The following is an 18,499-nucleotide window of genomic DNA, read 5'->3' as shown; positions in this document are numbered from 1 at the left end:
TACACCTTTCACCACATCTCTTTATTAAGGGTACTTTATATTTTATCAAAAATGTGCAGGTTAATAGATTGTAATTTAACCTCTGTTGCAAGACATGCAAGTATTTAGTATTTACATTGAAAGGATTGCCTTGGAAGAAACACTGAATCCGTAATATGCCCCCTTTAAAAGTCCAAAATATTTACTTGCAAGATAAACTCCAGTATCAGTATCTTCTGATATTTTAAATGTGATAAATGTTTCTGGACCTTCGTTGGTTTCCACACTATCATGCAGATTTTTGGCTTGCTTTGGCAAGACAGTCCTATCTGGGGGGCTATATAATAGGGTATACACATTTTGCTCCTTTTGAAAATATCACCAGGCAGTTCAGAATACCTCATTTATTGATAATATTGTGACAATCAAGGACCTTAATATTAGCTGATGGTAACAACAGGGAAAAGGGCAGAATTTAATAGTGGAATGTATGGGATTGTCAGTTTTACTCAATGTTGAATCATTTTGAAAATGTTTTCTACTCAAGCTATATATTTTAGATAAGCACAGTTAGATATAGATATCACTACTTGGAAAAAAAAAAGAACACTTCTTTTAAGCTCAGAATTCCTTAGGACTAAATGTTAATCAATACACATTTTATACATAATATGTACAGACTTTTTAACCAAGTGCCATACAACTAGGGCACAGATATTAGTTACCTTGGTTTTCAAAGGTTATGTGTCAACTCTGCATATTACGTGCCAAGGAGATACTGTCAACATTATTTTTTGCATAATGTGCAAGTATTATATGGCCACAGAGTGTAATACAAATTAGTGGCAAAGTGCTGAGGGAAGGAATCCATGACAGATTCAGATGCACAAGGTTGAATATTACCTGCAAACTACCTGACTCTGCTAAGGTCTTAACAGCACAAAGCGCTATGTCATGCCCAGCTTTTAAAAGTTTCTGAAATACTTGGACACAATGAAGCTTGTTCAAGGAGTTTTTACCATAGCCACCTGTAGTAAGAGGACTGGTATTAACAATAAAAAACAGGGGAGCAATGTGGAAGATCACCCAAACGAATCATTGTCAAATTGTGCCATCTTCCCTGGAAACAATTTTGCTCACTCCATCATGACCATCACTCTCTTTTAATATGTGCTTTTATTTTAATTTTTGGCTTAAAATATCATATTAGTACGATTATGCTGCTTAAGTTAAAGGGTCTGAGCCTTTCATTAGTATTGTATTGATTTCTTACACACACTCATCAATTCTTTCAAAATGTGATTTCAAAAGAAATGAGGTTACTGTGAATGGCGAAATCGTATTTGCAACCCAATTTTTCGTTCTAAAGAAATTAAATTTCTGGCACCTTATATTCTGTTGGGCTGGTTAAAAAAATAAAGGCTACTCTTTGCTCTACCTTTCTCCCCTAAACTCAGGAGAAAAAGCAGGAGAAAGGAATTTGTAAAAACCTTTATGGCACACTCGTTTCTATGTATTCCTTTTTTAAATACATGAAATCTAGCTTCTATTTTATTAATTCAAATGTCGTTTGCTCAAGTGATTTTCTGAACTCTACGCAAGAAATGTTGAAAAGTTGTCTTCTCATTTAATAAAAAGAACTGAAAACTTTTTCAATGCAATTTTAAGTTACAGCAAACCAGCTGCCTTCGTAGTTCAGCTGTGCTTCAAAAGTAAATAGTACTTTTACGGCTGAATTGGGAGTCTTCAATGATGCCATTCTAGTTCCTTAAGTAAAAGTTCAACATTAAAGCAGCCCAGTTGCGTACCACTGAGCTCATCAGGGCCTGGAAAAACGTTAGGCAGGAAGAGATTGGACAATTTCAGAACCAACCATCAAGGAAACCAGGCGGATACCCCTATTAACATCCAGGAAACCTTAAAAAGCAGCAAAAGATAAAGTGAATACAAACAAAATACTAACAATCAAAAACTGCAACGCTGGCCTCAATCCCTTCCACGACCGCGATTAGCACATCTCATTCTAGATCTTGCAGTTTACAGAGCTTTATGTTGCGAGAGTTCAGAAGACTGTGTTTAAGATCCAGGTGTGTTATTCTTATTTTCTTCATTTAGTTCCTATAGTTATGACATACACAACCAAATGAGCTCCGAGTTAACTCATATTCCACTTAGAACTTAAAAAAATACATTGCTTACTATGAGGTTTTTATACAGAAGGTCCATTTTTTCCCGACTTACTTTATGTTACTGGTAAAGGCCTTTAAAATATTTATACATTAGCTTAAAAAAAGCGTTGCCATAATCAAATATTGTGAAATAAATGCAGATGAATTCATTCTAAGTGCATAACTCCTAGAGACTAGATTTATGTTTTCGTTGGCAGGTCTTTTGACCATCCTGCTCTCTGTTAGGCAAAATGTTAAGCAAAAACAGGTTATGGTCTTTGTTGTTAAACTTAAAAAATGACCACGTTTGTGACTGAAATTTACAGTGTTTCAAGTGACTTGTCAGTTGCTCTTTATAAAATCGGTAAAATATCCTCAAGAAAGTATTAACATGCACCTAACTGAGAGGGCCATCTTTGACTCTTTCAAGTTACTTCACATAAGCAGACAAACCCTACCATGTCATACCATACAAACAATTTTAATTGTGTAGTTACAGTCAATAACCACTCCTAATCAGAACATTTCTGCATAAAGAAAATTGTGATACACTTATAAAAACAGCCAGCTGTAACAAAATAGCTGGTGTTTTCATAGCCATAAACTCATAAAAAAGAAATACACCTTTATACAGAAATTTTATACAGATGTAGCTTTAAAATTGATTGTAAACCAAAGGAAGACACATTGCAAACATCCATTATTTTCACATTAATTGCATAATTTTCTAAGGTGATCTATTAGTTTTATTTACCTAAGCTTATTTGCATGATAGTAAAAATTGCATACAACAATAAGAGTGAAGCTTATAGTATGAATTGCTTGGATAACATAGAGCACTTTTTATAGGCAACTGTGTAAAGCACATTTTCTCTATTTAAAACTTTTAAGACACTTTGTTTTACTGCCCATCAAAATACATTTATAAATAGAAAAGAATCAGTATGGTAACAAGAGAAGCAATATTACATTTAACGGAAACTTCCAAAAAATTAATTACAACATGATGCTGCAGGATCTACAAATAAATAATGAGGACTAAATTGTGTTTCACATTTTCTTTTCATTTTTTAAAAAATCATGTAACAATGAGAATGAAAAAAATTACAGTGAACTTTTATTTCCAAAATAAAAACAAATTTGAATTACGGCAGTGCCATATAATACAAGGCATTTGTTGGCATATGTCATCTTTAAACTGCATTCCACAGTCTATAGTTCTTTTGTAACATACAATAGAGTAACAAACTCTTTTTTTTTTTCTTTTTTTAAAATAAGGGGCGAGTTTCCAAAGATCAGTGTGGAGTGTTACAGAAATAATTAAAGGAAGGAAATAATAATCACAGAAGTTATAATGCTTGTTTGAGGCTCCAGAATAATTTTTTAAAAAAAAAAAAAAAAAAGATATCACTGGTATCATGCTTACGGGTATGCACCTCGATGCGACCCGTGAACACAAATTTTAATTTTAAATACCAAACAATCCTCGATGCTTCACCTGGGGCTGCCAAGCAGTTTGTAAAACAGAGTAAAACATTTAGTGCAGTCTGTATTATCCTTTCTCAACTTTCCTGTTTGTGCAAGTTTCTGAAGATTCATTGGCCAAACCATGAACAACAAAGGTTTTCTGAGAGAATACAAGGTGGACTTCTCATGTCGTTAGTAAATACCAGTGGCACTGTTGAATGAAAATAATACTTTGATCTCAGTCTTTCAAGTCAGTGTTAATGTCTGTGTTTCCTTCCACCGACAGCTCTTCTTCTAGCTTCACCGAGAAAAGGGTGTTAGCATTTTTGTCTTGGGCACTCTCTTCCAAATCCTTAAGCAACTCCTCTTCCTTGTATTCGGCCACATCCACCTCTAAGCCGGAGTTGTCCTTCAGTTTGCCGTGGTGCTTGAGATAATACCGCTGGTTCTGAAAGAACTTGATGATGGTGTACTTGGGAAGGTCAAGTTGCGCGGACAGAGTCTGGATGGCCTCTTCGTCCGGGTACAGGCCCACGTCTTGGATGAAACTCTGGAGGATGCCCAGGGCTTCCACGGAAATTTTCGTCCGCGGCCGGGTCTTCTGCCGGTTCTCGTCCTCGGCCTCTGCGGGCGAGGCCACCGTGGGCTGCCGCGGGGGGAGCCGGGGCCCGGCCGGCTGCTGCGCCTGCGCCTGCGGGGGTGGCGGCGCCGGCTGCTGCTGCGCCTGCGCCTGCGGCTGCTGCTGCAAAAGAACAAGCGGACAGTCAGAGCTCTGCCTTCTCCCCAGGCGGGCGCGCGAGGCCATCTGGGAGGAAGCAGGTGGCTCGGAATCCCACCAGTAGCTTCTCCGAGGGGGACAAGATTCAGGACAAAAAGGGAGGCCGGCTAGATGGCCCACGCCATCAGGGGAAGAAGTCAAAATGATAAAAACCGGGAGGGGAGGCATTACTAGGATTTTGGAGGCAGCCGCTGGGCTGCATTATCGGAGGTCAGTGGAGCCTTCCCTGCCCTTCATTTTCTGTCTGGCTCACGGAAGTGAAAAGTCAGCGCGCTGAAAATATGAGCCATGAACTTCAGCAGAAGGATACGCATCAAAGACGAAGACAGCAAAGCAGATTATGATGTAAATAATGAACAAAGATTTAAAACGAAGATTGAGGAGTAAGGATTTCAAAGGCATTTTAGAAAGGAGAGCTACAGAGCCCTGGGGAAAGAAATGTGTGTTTTGCCTCATTTCATCCATGGCTAAAACATGGAGCAAGAACGGAAAGTCTTATTTAAATTCCAAATAAAATAGATAAACGTCTGCTCTTTTTCAGCACTATCCCCTAAGACTCCGAGGATTTTTGGGATTCTCACTTTTGTGAGTTTCCTACCAGTCTGTTCCGATTTAATACACGCACAATTACTTACCAAATTGCACTAGGCTGACACTGCAAGTTTTTTTTTTTTTTTCCTACGGAAAAATAAAGGTTTGATCCACCATACAACGGCTAGCAAATTGTTTTGTCTATAGTAAACTGAGATGTGATTAGGATTTAAATTTAGTGTATACAGACACTTTTTCGTAATTAGTGTCTGTATATGTGCTGTAATTTCCATACACAATTATACATAACAAATGTGTGACACATGCACATACTGTATACTCTATATCCATAATTCTTATCATCAAAGCAAATCAACCTGAGTAAGCCGCGAAATATTAGAACGTTTATACCGTGCCTAAGCATTTCCTTTTATCCCCCTAAGAAACAATTTTATTAAAAACAATTTACATTTTCAAACAAGTACTATTTTTATTACTTAACATACACCTTTCTTTTTTTTTTTTCTTTTTGCTAAACAGTAAGTTTTTCAGGCTTTCATGATTATTTTAGTGCTTGATATCCTAAGGGATTCTCTTTTCCAATTTATCTTTAATACACACTCAAGGATTTTTTTTTCCTAGTGGATGGATAGCCCTATTATTGTTTTCAGCTGTGTGTGTGTGTGTATGTCTGTGTGTGTGTACACACACACACAGACATACACACACACACATTTTCCACAGCAATACCAAGAAATAATGCAGGTGATTCAACAAAGACAGAATTTTAGGACTCCGCAAAGCAATGGCATTTTCTCTTATATGGGAAAGCTAAAAATATCCCCTTAGATTTAACAGAAATACATCATACAAATCAAGGCCATAAGGCACCAACAAACTACATGATCGTAGAGCCTCCCAATCTAAACTCACAGGGGCGTTCCCTCAGTGGATGAATGGAGACCAGTCCCATGACCAGCTCAGCACACGGCTGAATCTGGGGCACAGTGGTCTTTGGCTACCACCATGGTTAGTATGTCCTTTGCAAGTCTGAAAATCCAGACCAAGGGAGAGCAGGTCTTCACGCCACCCCCTCTCGCTGGCAGAGGTTAACTTGTGCCCGCTCACCTGAGGAGCAGCACCGAGCCATGGTGCAGGGGTCAGCAGGCCTGGTAAGAAAACGCCTCTAGACTCTCCTTTCCCAAGGGTGGTGGGAGAGGGGCTCTAAAGGAAAGACAAACAGACGTGACTCACCCCTAACCTGTGTTCTGTGAGGGTGTGGGGAGACAGCTACAAGGTGAAGGAAGGGCCAAGGAGTCAGAAGCAAGATTCCAATTAGGTTTCCCTCCCCTCCTCGTCCTGGACAGCACCCAAGGAGGTGTAACGTTGTGATTGCACAGACCTCCTCTACAGAAACGACAGGAATCCCTTTCCTAAAGGGCAGTGTTGGTAGTCATTAGAAAAAAGGTGGGTTTTTTTTTTTTAGATTCTGATTTCCAAAACACAAAAACAAATTCGAGGTCTCACACACAAAACCACCCAATTCGAACAAAAACACACTTGCCAAACAAGTGTTAAAAAGGGGGTTCCTGCCACTTTGTGGGTGGGGAGATGAGGGAAGAGGAACACAATACACACGTTGGAAAAAGTGTGTTAATTTCCCTTTACTCCCCTGAGCAAGATGGCAGCGTATTGTTATCTCTTGCTAAAGCCTATGTTTAGACTGGCGGGAAGAAGAGAAACGCTAATTTCCCTGCTAAGTGTAAAGCTCTATTTACTTAGTGCTATATTGAATTGGCCAAGGTAAACGAACCTGAATCTGCTCTGCTGGAACATGGATAATGTGGGGCGGCCTGTCGCCATGGTGATGCACCGCGTTGCTCTCCTGTTCATAAATGGCATCACGTTCTGGCTGAGGAAGACTGAGGAACCTTCGGATCATGGAGAGGTTCTCCCACAGAGTCCTGTTTTCTGGAGAGGGATCTTCTTTCCAGCGTAACAGCTCACACAACCACCCCTTGGAGACAAGGGCATAATAGGTCAGTTCATGCCTGTGGGGGGGCTGGTATGTTCCATTAAGAGCTAAAAAGAAAAGACCCTGTGAAGTTAACTTTTTTTCATACACTCAAAACACTCCAACCTGCTTTAAAAAAAGTTTTTTTTTAACCTGTTAAGAAAGAATAGCTGTAGGTGTCAGGGAGGTAGGCTCTGTTTCTAATAAATGTTCAGATTTGCATCTCAAAGGAGGGTCATATTTGTTAGATTCCAAGGGCAAGACACATTTACCATGGACTTTGCAATATGTGAAACATGAGAAGAGCCAAGTTGAGTGTGCGTCTAGTCGTGCCCAACTTTCTTGTCTGATGAGTGGCTGTCTGAGATCCTGAAGGTATTTAAGAGATAGGGCAGATTTTTGGAATAGTTTTTTTCTAAAAGGATTCCTCAAGTTTATACTTCTTGTATTAGGAAGGAAACTACGTGCAAATATTTGTGTGTGTGTGTGTGTGTGTGTGTGTGTGTGAGAGAGAGAGAGAGAGAGAGAGAGAGAGAGAACAGACATGTGCAGTAGCGTGAGTGAGAACGTTGTCTAGTGTAAGCGTAATGCTCAGAATGGGCATTAGAAGAATTCTCCCAGAAACAACTTTCCAGAAAAACATCTCAGGGCCTGTTTTTTTCTGCCCACTGCAGTGTGCAACATATGATTCATCAGGCAAGAATTTTAACAGATTTCCTAGGCTGAGAGAAGGAAATGTCCAATGAACGCCCAAACCTGAACCTCTCTGATGCCTCCCCTAGGGTCCCATTTTTGATCCTCAGATTATCTGTCAAAAACTGAGTGGTCCAACAGAGGACCCTGTCTAACATCTTCTAATCACCATTCCAAACGTTCTTCATTTTGGCTGCCATGATGGACACTAAGCAACGGGGTGGCGAGAGGGAGCGTGTGTCCCACCCAAACCCCTTCACCAGCAAGGCAACCACCTGCAGCTGCCGTGCTGCCTGCTAACAGCTCAGAGCCACATCCTTCTCTGGGGCGATGTCTGGAGTCATCTCGCCTGGAGATGCCTGGACAGTCCCTCCACGTCCTCACTGACCCCCCTCACCCTGGGGTGGCCAGTGACTGGCTGACCCAGTGGTACAACGTTCCTGTCCTCTTCCCCTCAAGGGACCACTCACTCAACCCTTCAATTTACTCAACAGAGATGGCCCTCCCCATTCTTCTTACTCTCTTCCCCCATCAATACAGACCACCTGAGACCATACCTCTTACCGGACCCCTATCTCTTCCCTATCCTCCCTCACTCCTTCCAGGTCTCTCATAAAAGCCTAGACACTTGATTCCTGTCTTAGGCTCTGCTTTAGGGACTTGACCGAAGATGAAGGGATTTCTTGGAAATGCCAACTAAATGAGTTCGATGGGAGTGGAAAAAGCACAATTTCTTTATCATCTGCGTTTTAGAACCGGCCAACGAGAGTTTTTTTGGTGTATTGCTGCTGTTGTTGTACGGGGTGAGACCAGGGAATGGTATGACTTTTCTCCATTCGTCCCATACTGAACTACCGGAGAAAATTCCCCTTCCCCTTCTAACTGCAACATACAGCGAAAAGAAACAAGGCCCATTCTGCCCCAAATGGCCTATTTGAGAGAATTTAAAAGAAAAGATGGGAGAGCTGCTAACATTAGCTTCCCAAGACCCACCTACTAACCAGCCAAGGGTGAGTGACTGTTGCTAAACCTCATGAGATCTATTTTTTTCTAAGACATTTGTTTCTCGACTCAACAGGTCTCTTAATTAAACAAATATGTACAAGGAGATGGTCACGCAATCATGCACTCATTCAGTGCCACTGAATGCATAATTCAAGGCTGAGAGAGCAGGCAGTAAACTGAAGGTTTACCGGCAAGAATATTAGTGAAAAAAAGTAATAATTGTGATGAGCATGTCACTGAATGTGCTTCTTTCCTAACCATGGCAATTCTATGTTTATTTCCAGAAAAATATGATGATGTGTCATATTTTCGCTCTATAGGAGTATAACATTAACTCTCAAACTGTATTTGAGGTATTTGAGACCCACTTGCACATGTGCCCTGGAGATGTTTATTTAGCTCTTATTGGCAAATATTTGCTATCTGGATTGAGCCATGAAAATATTTTATATTTTCCTACATCTCAGCTATTTCTTTATACTTTACCTCTAAGTTGGATGCTGTGCAGGTTTCAGATATATATCTTCCTGTAGGCTTGAATATTAACTATGGTTAAGATGGCTTTCCTCCTCCATTCTTCAGCTACGGCAATTGACAGGCCCCCATGCCTACACGGAGCAAACTACTGCAGTTCTATTTATCTTTCAAGATGTTAGAGGGCTCATTAAAAACAGAACAGAAAAGTTGGTATTTTGGGGGTTTTGTACTTAGCTAGTATTGTATATTGGCCCACTAAGTGCTAAACATTGAGTAGCTAAGGTTTTTTTTTTTTTTTTAAGAAATAAATGCCTGTAACTAAAAATTGCTGAAAGTTAAATTAAGAATAATTCACGTAAGAAAAGCTTCTTGGAGAGAGCTGAAAAACTCCAATAATTTTTCCAATCCTTTAGAAAAACTTTTTAAAGTAACACAGAGATCAGTTAGCACTCGGATATACGAGAAAAAACATGTGGATCACAGATGTTCTTTGGAAAAGAAAATCATTAGTTCTTTTAAAATGGCTAATAATGATAGCTAATTCCTAAACAATCACACTCATGCTGGTTTAACAAATATTTCAGAAAAAGAGCCATGACTCATTCAACAAATATTTTGCTCATATTGTCACTTCTGTGTCTCTATACTGATGAAATGGATCCTTATTTTTATTAATTGCCCATGACTACCATAACATTTCCAGTAGTTTGCTATTAACCTCTGCCCTTAAATAATACTTCTAATTCCTTATCTAAAAATAATTTGATGAATTATAAGTTTGAAGCTTGTCTCTGCTAGCCTTTCAAGAGACATGATGATTTTAAGAGACTGAAATCAGATGCTTCTTAGAAAAATATTTAACGGTGCAGCTGGGAACTGTTAGTTCTACAAGGGTATTCCAAAAAGAAAAAAAAATTAAAAAGGGGGAGTGCTTTTCTTGACGTGTGTATCTCTTGAAAAATAACGGAAAACAGACATTTTGATATGCTAGTTCTTTGTCAGCAGAGACATTGGCTCATTCCCAATTTACACTGGCAAAAATAAGATTAATTTATTCTAATACTATTTAAATACCTTGGAATATTCTGACTACCTCAAATCCTATCGACTGAGACTCTATTAACGATGACAGTAATCTGATCTAGGTTTTTGCACAAAGTGACTAAAAAAGCCAAATGCTTTCTAATTCCCCAATACCTTTTTCTAGGTCATTTTTCCATAAGTGATACTATTAGAGCCCACAAACTTGGTAAGACAAGCAACATGTCAGAATATTACAATATCTGACAAATAATGATGATTCCCCTAAGCACTGTATGGGCTTTTAAGTGATAAATGTACAGATCTGCTTGGTAGAGGAGAGGCAAGGAATGAAATGCAGGACTTTGCTGCAAAATGTGAACATAATTACATTTTTAAGAGAGGTCTCTGGGACTTGAAATATTCTAAGACCATAGGCAGGAGTAGTGAGCTACTCCCCAAATCAAATTAGATCACAACTGTTCCGTACAGTAGGAAAGACAGGAGCGTAACAGCCTTAAAATAATAAGACCAATCCACGCTCAGAAAACTAAAATGGTACAAGGAACAACCTAAACTTTAAGTGTAGTCAATTTGCCAAGCAACATTACACTGCATATAAAGAGGGCAAAATATAAACAGTAGCCACATGTAAATAAATTAGTAATACTTTCAGGATGTTACTACTTTTCAAACTGACGAAGTTTAATTTGACACCTTCTGTTCTAAACCCTTTGTTTCTATTCAAAATCACGCCTTGAGCTGTTGCTATCAATCACAGCGCTCCCCCATTACTTAAAAAAAACTGGCTTGAACCCTGAATAAGCTGAAAATGCCATGCAGATGAATTCTGAGATAATATGTTCAAACCTGTTATATACAACACAAATCCTGTAAAGTTATGTATTGTAAACCTACATTTATTGAGAACTAAAAGTCTTAAATCCATCTGCCACAAAGGAAATACTGTTATGTACTTTATAGTAACCAAGAACCATCTGCAAATGTCTTGCTACCGTAAGCAAGAAAACGGTGCAGAAGATGTTAAACCTAAGACCGCATGAAATAAATAACACTCTTCGGACTGGTTTTGGTGAGGGATCTATTAAAAAAAAAAAAAAAAAAAGTAAGATGGGGGGGGAGGGGCGGGGAAGGAAAAGAGAAAACGCAGAATGACTGCCAAACCAGTCCTGAAAAAAAGCAAAACAAACTCAATGACAACACAATGGCAATTTATTATGGTCCATGAAACACATGACTGTATGCTCATTTTAAAGGAAAAATTAGCAGTTCTAAACTCAATATTCTAATGATGTGCTTTACTGACAGAATCTTGTTGTACCACATTTAAATAAAAATCCTGGCACCCTCATCTCTCAGCTGCTAATTTCCAACCCAACTCGATCCCTGATTTCCACTCCACTCTTTTTAGAACAATTAATTCAAGTCAATTCACTTCGAACATCTGAACGGAGAAGGGTACACAATGATTTTAATTGAGTCAGAAAAGTAACCTCCTTTCCTGAATGAATTTATTGTACCTATACAGTCTCACAAACATAAAAAGAGAACCCTTATAGGGCCTGTTCTGTGACAGAGCTGGGAACACATAACACAACGAGCTTTCCAGGGGAAAATAGGCTTCAGTATTCTCTGAGGAAAAAAAAAATCATTTAATACAATATACAGATATGTATATGTTATTGTTATGTGCATATACATTTTAAATCCTAGAGCTACAAGAAAAAAGAAGAAAATGACAATTCTTGCTGCAACTAAGAAGGAAAAATACATTTTAAAAAACGGAATGGTAATGTGAGTTCTAAAAAGCAAAACATTTTATAGTCTGTGTTTATTCCCCCTCACCCTCATCTTTTATGTGTTATTTGCAGGAGTATTTTGTTCCAATCTCTGGGGCATATAGTATAATAATATATGATATTAAAAGAAATCAATCTAAATAGGGACGTATTTGATACAAACATTTTAGTGGAAAGCATGAATTACATTTTAGCAAGTGGTAGGAACAAGGATTAAGTACATAATCCATTAAATAGTACTTCCAACACAAAAAATTCAGTATTGTAGACTAAACTACACCAGGCATTTTGAATGAGTACATTTTCAACAACTAACTATAAAGCTAGCAATTTATCATTCAGCAAATAATTTTCTACTTTTAAAAGAATCCGTAAGTGTTACTTATGCTAATGAAGACAGTTTTTAATCTGCCCACAAACATGCTAATAGAGGGCAATTTTTTTTTTTTATTTACAAAGCTGTCGGCACTCAAGGGTAATTTCATATCAATGTTCTCTAAGCTGGGGGGGAAATGGGTTCTAATTGTCAGAGTTGCACAATCTTTCACCTTTAGCATGAAGGTTTACAGATATCACAAAGACGCAACGCGACTGATGGCGGCAGAAGCCATGCCTTTAACATTCCAGAAGGGTTCCATTTTCATACTTTTTATGCCTTTTACCACACTCTGCCTCAAATACAGTAGTAACACATTATTACCTCTTTGGGGGCCCTACTGCAGACACAGGACCCAATGGAGGTAAAACCCCACTTCCAGATTGGAGGCCCGGATGCTTCACATACCAACTTCTACCCTTTTTCTTTTCCTCAAGAACAGTCGTAACACTTCAAACAGCGGGAAACAGAACAGTAGCAAGACAATATTGAAAGCATTTTAAATTATTTACTAGGTTAAGAGGGTGAAATGATACTTTAAATACATCAAATTTCATCGTCTAGGCCATTTTTTGGTGGCAAAGTGGTATTGATCTTTCCAAATGCTTAAAATTAACTATTTTCCAGAAGGTCATTATTTGATTAAAGGCATTAAAGTTGAGGGCAAGAAGCAGGGCACTTTTTCTTCTTCCCCATTCAAATCATCATGTAATTTAATAAAAACCATCCCATCATGTCCTGTAATAAAAACACTTATCTTAAGATACTGTTCTTTACCTAACATATTAACCTTTAAATGTTATGAAGTTCTTTAGAAGAAAAACCTTTGCTAAAGCAGATAATTCTATAACATAATGAGAGGCCCCCACCATTAACATTAATAAAGATACATGTTCTCCTCTATGGAATTAGTAGGAAATACATTAATCTTTCTCCCCAGTTTAATAACATCTACTTTGTGTTCTGTGAAGAAAATCTCAGCAGGCGCTGAGTAACTTTTCCTGCTACGTTAACATTGGTCTTATTAAAGAAAACACGGGAAATAAGTTTGAACAGAGACGTACCAATAAATTTTCATGCTAAAAGTAGCACATTACATCCACTGTATTTAAAGAGGGCTTTTAAAAAGAAACATATTTTAAATAGAATACCCGTGTGTATGTATTCCCCAAATATATTTATTTTCAAGGTATGGTTTCTGATACCTGTATTTGCTGAAGAGAAAAAAAAATCATGATAGTTTAAAACTATTGCTAGTTTTATACTTCTAAACTGGCACTGTTGTAAACCCTCTCCAGGTTATTTAAGGGACTCAGTATCTCAGCCAAAAATCTGTGGGTTTCCGTACTGTGGAAACAGGACATACAATGGCTACTGGTCAATTTCTCCTGAGTAAATTTTTGCCACCTTATCTTTAAAAGGTTAAACACATCCAAGCAGAGTTTCTGGAGATTTCTGAGTAGCAAAAAGAAATGCTCATACAATCTGAGGAAAAGCTCCCACTAAAACTTAGTGAATTTTGAATAATCAGAATCATTGGTAAATAATCTTCAGCATGCAATTTTGCTTAAAATTTAAGTAAAAAATGAAAATAGCTTTTATGTTCCCTTCTTTTCTACCTTGTCAAAGCCACTGGCTTTATGGCACACGTAAATATAGTGGTTTTTTTTCTTTTGCTACAGATTGTTTGATCCGTAGTAAGATTATCAGATGACAGTTTGGCCAGAGTAGATAAAAATGGTTCCCACTTTAAAAGGTTGTTAGACAAGGAGCTCTTACAGTTTAAAGAATATTTTCAGGAAGGAGAATCTGAGTAGGAAAAAAGGAGGGATGAGAGAAAAGCATGAAATTGTAGATAACATATTAAACTAGCTAGCAAGAAAATAATCTTGTATTTTGATTGAAACAGAGAACTTCCAAAGAAAGGCTGAATTTTCCTTTAAAAACATTAGATTTGGAAGATATCTAACTTAAAAGTTTAATTTTTCTTATACTTCACATACTAACCTGCTTTCAAGATTGTTTCTTCAAAGCTTAAGTGAAGCAAACAAAAATGTGGCTTACAAGCCTGCTTCTTGAATATGGACTCAAAAAGAATTTTTTTTTGTTTTCTCTCCTCAATCTAAGATGTATTTTCGACACTACATAAATGTCAGTGATATGATTTGGCTCCTGTTTAACATTTATACACACTGTGCCTTAATATCGTACTTAAGTTTTTATTCTCCTCTCACTCTCCATAAATAGTGCCGTTAAAAAACAGAAAAGTCAGTACTCCCAAGGTCCATCAATGTCAGCCTTTCTTCTATCGTGCAGAATCCACGACTCCTTTCCACCTGTCGTCCACCACTGACTTGTCAGCCTGGGAGTCGTCTCCCTTGAAGTATGCTCTTAGGTACCAAGCATTCTTTTTAATTACTCCAAATGGACAATTATTTTGATTTCTAAACAAAAAAGCATTTAACTAATCATGCCTTTTCTTAACTCAGGGGAAACAGTGCACCGATGATGACTAGAGCTATCATACGAAGTTGTGACACCTAAAGGAGCAAATAAATGTGATGTCTAGCTTAGCCTATGGAACTTCCTGCCAGATAAATACACAGGTTTAACTAAGCTTTCTTGAAACCCCTTAGCCATCTCTGAGATGCTCTCAGAAAAGAGATGCTGGGATGAAAATCATTGCTCTGGTCTTTCAAACTGCCCAAAGTTATCTTACTGCTCAAAATGCCCTTCAAAGGCTTCCCATCACAGAGAAAATGCTCACACTCCATGGGGCTGCCCTGAAGGCTACTCCCAATCCCATTCATGTCCTAATTCACTGGATTATTTATGAGCTGTTGCCCAGCACTTCCCCACTTTCTATTCTCCATCCTTCATACTGAAGGAAAGCCCTTTCTCCTTTTTTCTGCCCATCCAAACACTAACTCTCCTTCTAGTAATGCTCAAACACCTCAGTATATTGATAAAGGGTTATATCCCATGTAGGCATTAATGTATGTGAACTTGAGCAAATTACCTTTTTGAGCCTCAGCTCCTCCTCTACGAAGTGCAGACAATAGGAGTATTAATCTCACAGGACTGTGACTGGTACATATGAAATAGAACACATTCAGCCCAGTGCCTGGTCCATGATAACTACAAGAAGGTCTGATGAACTTAAATTGAAAGCACTTGCCTTAAAAAGGCTCACAGTGTATTTGGGAAGCATTCAAAAATAACTGCCAGTACAAGGCAGTGAGTGATCAAGGTCAATGATGGACAGACATCAAGGGCGATCCAAGTGGCGAGGAAGAAGAGATGGTCTGTGTGGTCCAGAAACTCTACACTGATGAAAAGTGATATTGGCTTGGCCTTGAAAAATTGGCAATATATAAAATGGTGAGGATAATGAAAAAAAGGAGGAAAATGAATTATCAGTGTGCTGGGAAAAATAGGTAGATCAGTTGCTTGTGTGTACCATTCTTTTGCTATAGCTCTTTCCCATACTGGACTTTCTTGAGAATACTCAAGTACTGTGACCTCACCTCCTTTACATGCTGTACTTCTGAGACCCATTTATTAAGAATGCCTGGGGGCGCCTGGGTGGCGCAGTCGGTTAAGCGGCCGACTTCAGCCAGGTCATGATCTCGCGGTCCGTGAGTTCGAGCCCCGCATCAGGCTCTGGGCTGATGGCTCAGAGCCTGGAGCCTATTTCTGATTCTGTGTCTCCCTGTCTCTCTGCCCCTCCCCCGTTCATGCTCTGTCTCTCTCTGTCCCAAAAATAAATAAACGTTGAAAAAAAAATTAAAAAAAAAAAAAGAATGCCTGGGGTTTGGGGTGTCTGGGTGGCTCAGTCGGTTAAGTGTCTGACTCTTGATTTCGGCCCAGATCATGATCTCATGATTCATGAGATCAAGGCCCACGTTGGGCTCTGTGCTGACAGTGCGGAGCCTGCCTGGGATTCTTTCTCTCTCTTTCTCTCTGCCCCTCCCCTGCTTGCTCGTTCTCAATCTTTCAAAATAAAGTAAAACAAAATTTTTAAAAATCATTAAAAAAAAAAAAGCAACAAAGTTAAAAAAAAAAAAAAAAGCAAGCCTGGGTTTGAATATGTATTCCTATTCCACTATTTACCAGCCCTGTATCTTTGGTCAAGCTTTTCAACTTCTTTAGACCTCAATTTTCTCCTCTGCAAATGGGGGTAATTTTACCACTACTCATAGGGTTGTGTGAGTTAAAAGAGACAATCCGTGCAAGGGGTTCGGCACACAGAAGCAGTATGATGAATGTCAGTTCTCACTATTTTTATTATTGTTGCCACTATCACAAAGATAATCCAAAGGAATTTGAGTATCTGGGGAGTTAATGAAAACAGCTCAGTTATCACATCCCAAACTGAACCCAGTATCTTCCTCTTATAGACTACGTTCTTCTCATATGTAGTTTAACTCAATAGCATCAACACCCACCTAGTCACCTGGGCTGAAATGCTGTAATTTGAAGTATAAACTGGCATAATCTTGCTGATGGGCAATGTGGAAATGTTGAATGTAGCAATGTCTAGTAATCACCTTTAAAACACAAAAGCCTTTTTTTATCCAATAATTCTACTTTTAAGAATAGGTTCTAAATAAATGATAAAGAGGGGTGCCTGGGTGGCTCAGTCAGTGAAGCGTCCGACTGGCTCAGGTCATGATCTCACGGTTTGTGGGTTCGAGCCCCATGTTGGGCTCCGTGCTCATAGCTCAGAACCTGGATCCTGCTTCAGATTCTGGGTCTCCTTCTCTCTCTACCTCTCCCCTGCTCGTGCTCTCTCTCTCTCTCAAAAATAAATAAACATTAAAAAAGTTTTCTTAAGGGGCGCCTGGGTGGCTCAGTCGGTTAAGCGGCCGACTTCGGCTCAGGTCACGATCTCGCGGTCTGTGAGTTCGAGCCCCGCGTCGGGCTCTGTGCTGACAGCTCAGAGTCTGGAGCCTGTTTCGGATTCTGTGTCTCCCTCTCTCTCTGCCCCTCCCCCGTTCATGCTGTGTCTCTCTCTGTCCCAAAAATAAAGAAAAACGTTAAAAAAAAAATTTTTTTTTAAAAAAGTTTTTTTAAATAAATAAATGATAAAGAGGTATACAAATATTTAACTATAATAACGTTCATGTTAGCATTATTTGTGATAGGAAACATAGAATATAACTTAAATCTATCTTAGTAGGAAAGTAAAAGATCTGTATAGCATATGAATAAAGGTAAGACATATATATACATGTGCACATATATATGTATACGTATACATATGTGTGTATAAAGAACATAAATCAGGCTATCTTTAGTTAATTTAGGATTCTGAGTATTTCCTTACGTTCTTCTTTATGCTTGCATTTTTTTTATAGTAGCTGTATGTTTTCAATAAAAAAACTTAGCAAACAGCTTCAATTAAAAATCTGATATTTCTTGTCTGCTTGCTTTATAAAGAGAACAATCATGATGAATTCCTGCCAATTCTACTCCTTCAGAACATTTCTTGAATTGGTTCCTTATTTTCCATTCCTACTGCTCTGGTTGAGGCCAGAGCATTTCTTCCACGAACTAACGCTGATGGGTTTCTTTAATTCAGTTCCCTGCCCCACCCCCCATCTCAGCTGAATTACATTTATCATAAACAAACGTCCACACAAATAGCCCTTTGAGTGACATAGTCTTCATTTTCCTTCATCTAAGGGGCCTGGACATGCCCTGAGGCTCACGCTTGAATGAGTGAGTGTAAAAATGCAGCAAAGGATTCCCTGTAACACTGCAGTGGCAGTAAGTTCGAGAGAGAGAGAGAGCTGTAAAAATTGCACAATCTGGACCATTTAGTTAGTGGCAAGAAACCGTATACCTCTCTGTAATTCCTGAGGGTATCATGTATTGTAGCAAAGTCCCAAAGCTTGCATTCATCATGATGCTGCAGTTCAAAAAAACTAAGACGCAAACTGAGCTCATCTTACTAGGTTTAAGGAGGCAGGGTAGCACGATTAAAGGCTTCTGTCAAAAGCAAATACAACATCGGATTGTTTCAAGAAGCTGAATGGGAAACTTCACTTTTCCCAAACCCCTCAACTCAAATAAATACGGACTCGTACACAGCAATGTTATGAAGCAAATGTCTCATCATGCGGTACCCTAAAGTCACCATTAAAGTTTTACAGGGTGTATTTGTCT

General features: G+C 38.7%; 1 protein-coding gene across 11 annotated transcripts in view; it reads right to left on the bottom strand.

Annotated features, from left to right (window-relative positions):
* Window positions 1-3,539: 3,539 nt before the first annotated feature.
* SATB1 (SATB homeobox 1) overlaps window positions 3,540-18,499 on the bottom strand; it is a 100,636-nt gene continuing 85,676 nt past the window's right edge. For 8 of the 11 annotated variants that reach the window (XM_047875924.1, XM_047875920.1, XM_047875922.1 and 5 more), the window contains 3 exons: window positions 6,737-6,940; window positions 6,052-6,147; window positions 3,540-4,356 (listed from right to left, as the gene is read on the bottom strand). In XM_047875924.1, coding sequence (XP_047731880.1) covers window positions 3,853-4,356; window positions 6,052-6,147; window positions 6,737-6,940 — 804 coding nt within the window. In that variant the 3' untranslated portion in view covers window positions 3,540-3,852. The remainder of the gene's footprint in view (window positions 4,357-6,051; window positions 6,148-6,736; window positions 6,941-18,499) is intronic. The other 3 variants (XM_047875927.1, XM_047875928.1, XM_047875929.1) reach the window with 3 other exon arrangements.

This window comes from Prionailurus viverrinus, chromosome C2, assembly GCF_022837055.1.
Source record: "Prionailurus viverrinus isolate Anna chromosome C2, UM_Priviv_1.0, whole genome shotgun sequence".
NCBI classification, from domain to species: Eukaryota; Metazoa; Chordata; class Mammalia; order Carnivora; family Felidae; genus Prionailurus; species Prionailurus viverrinus.
Note: the sequence above shows the minus strand (reverse complement) of the source record. Positions and strands in the feature narration are given on the sequence as shown.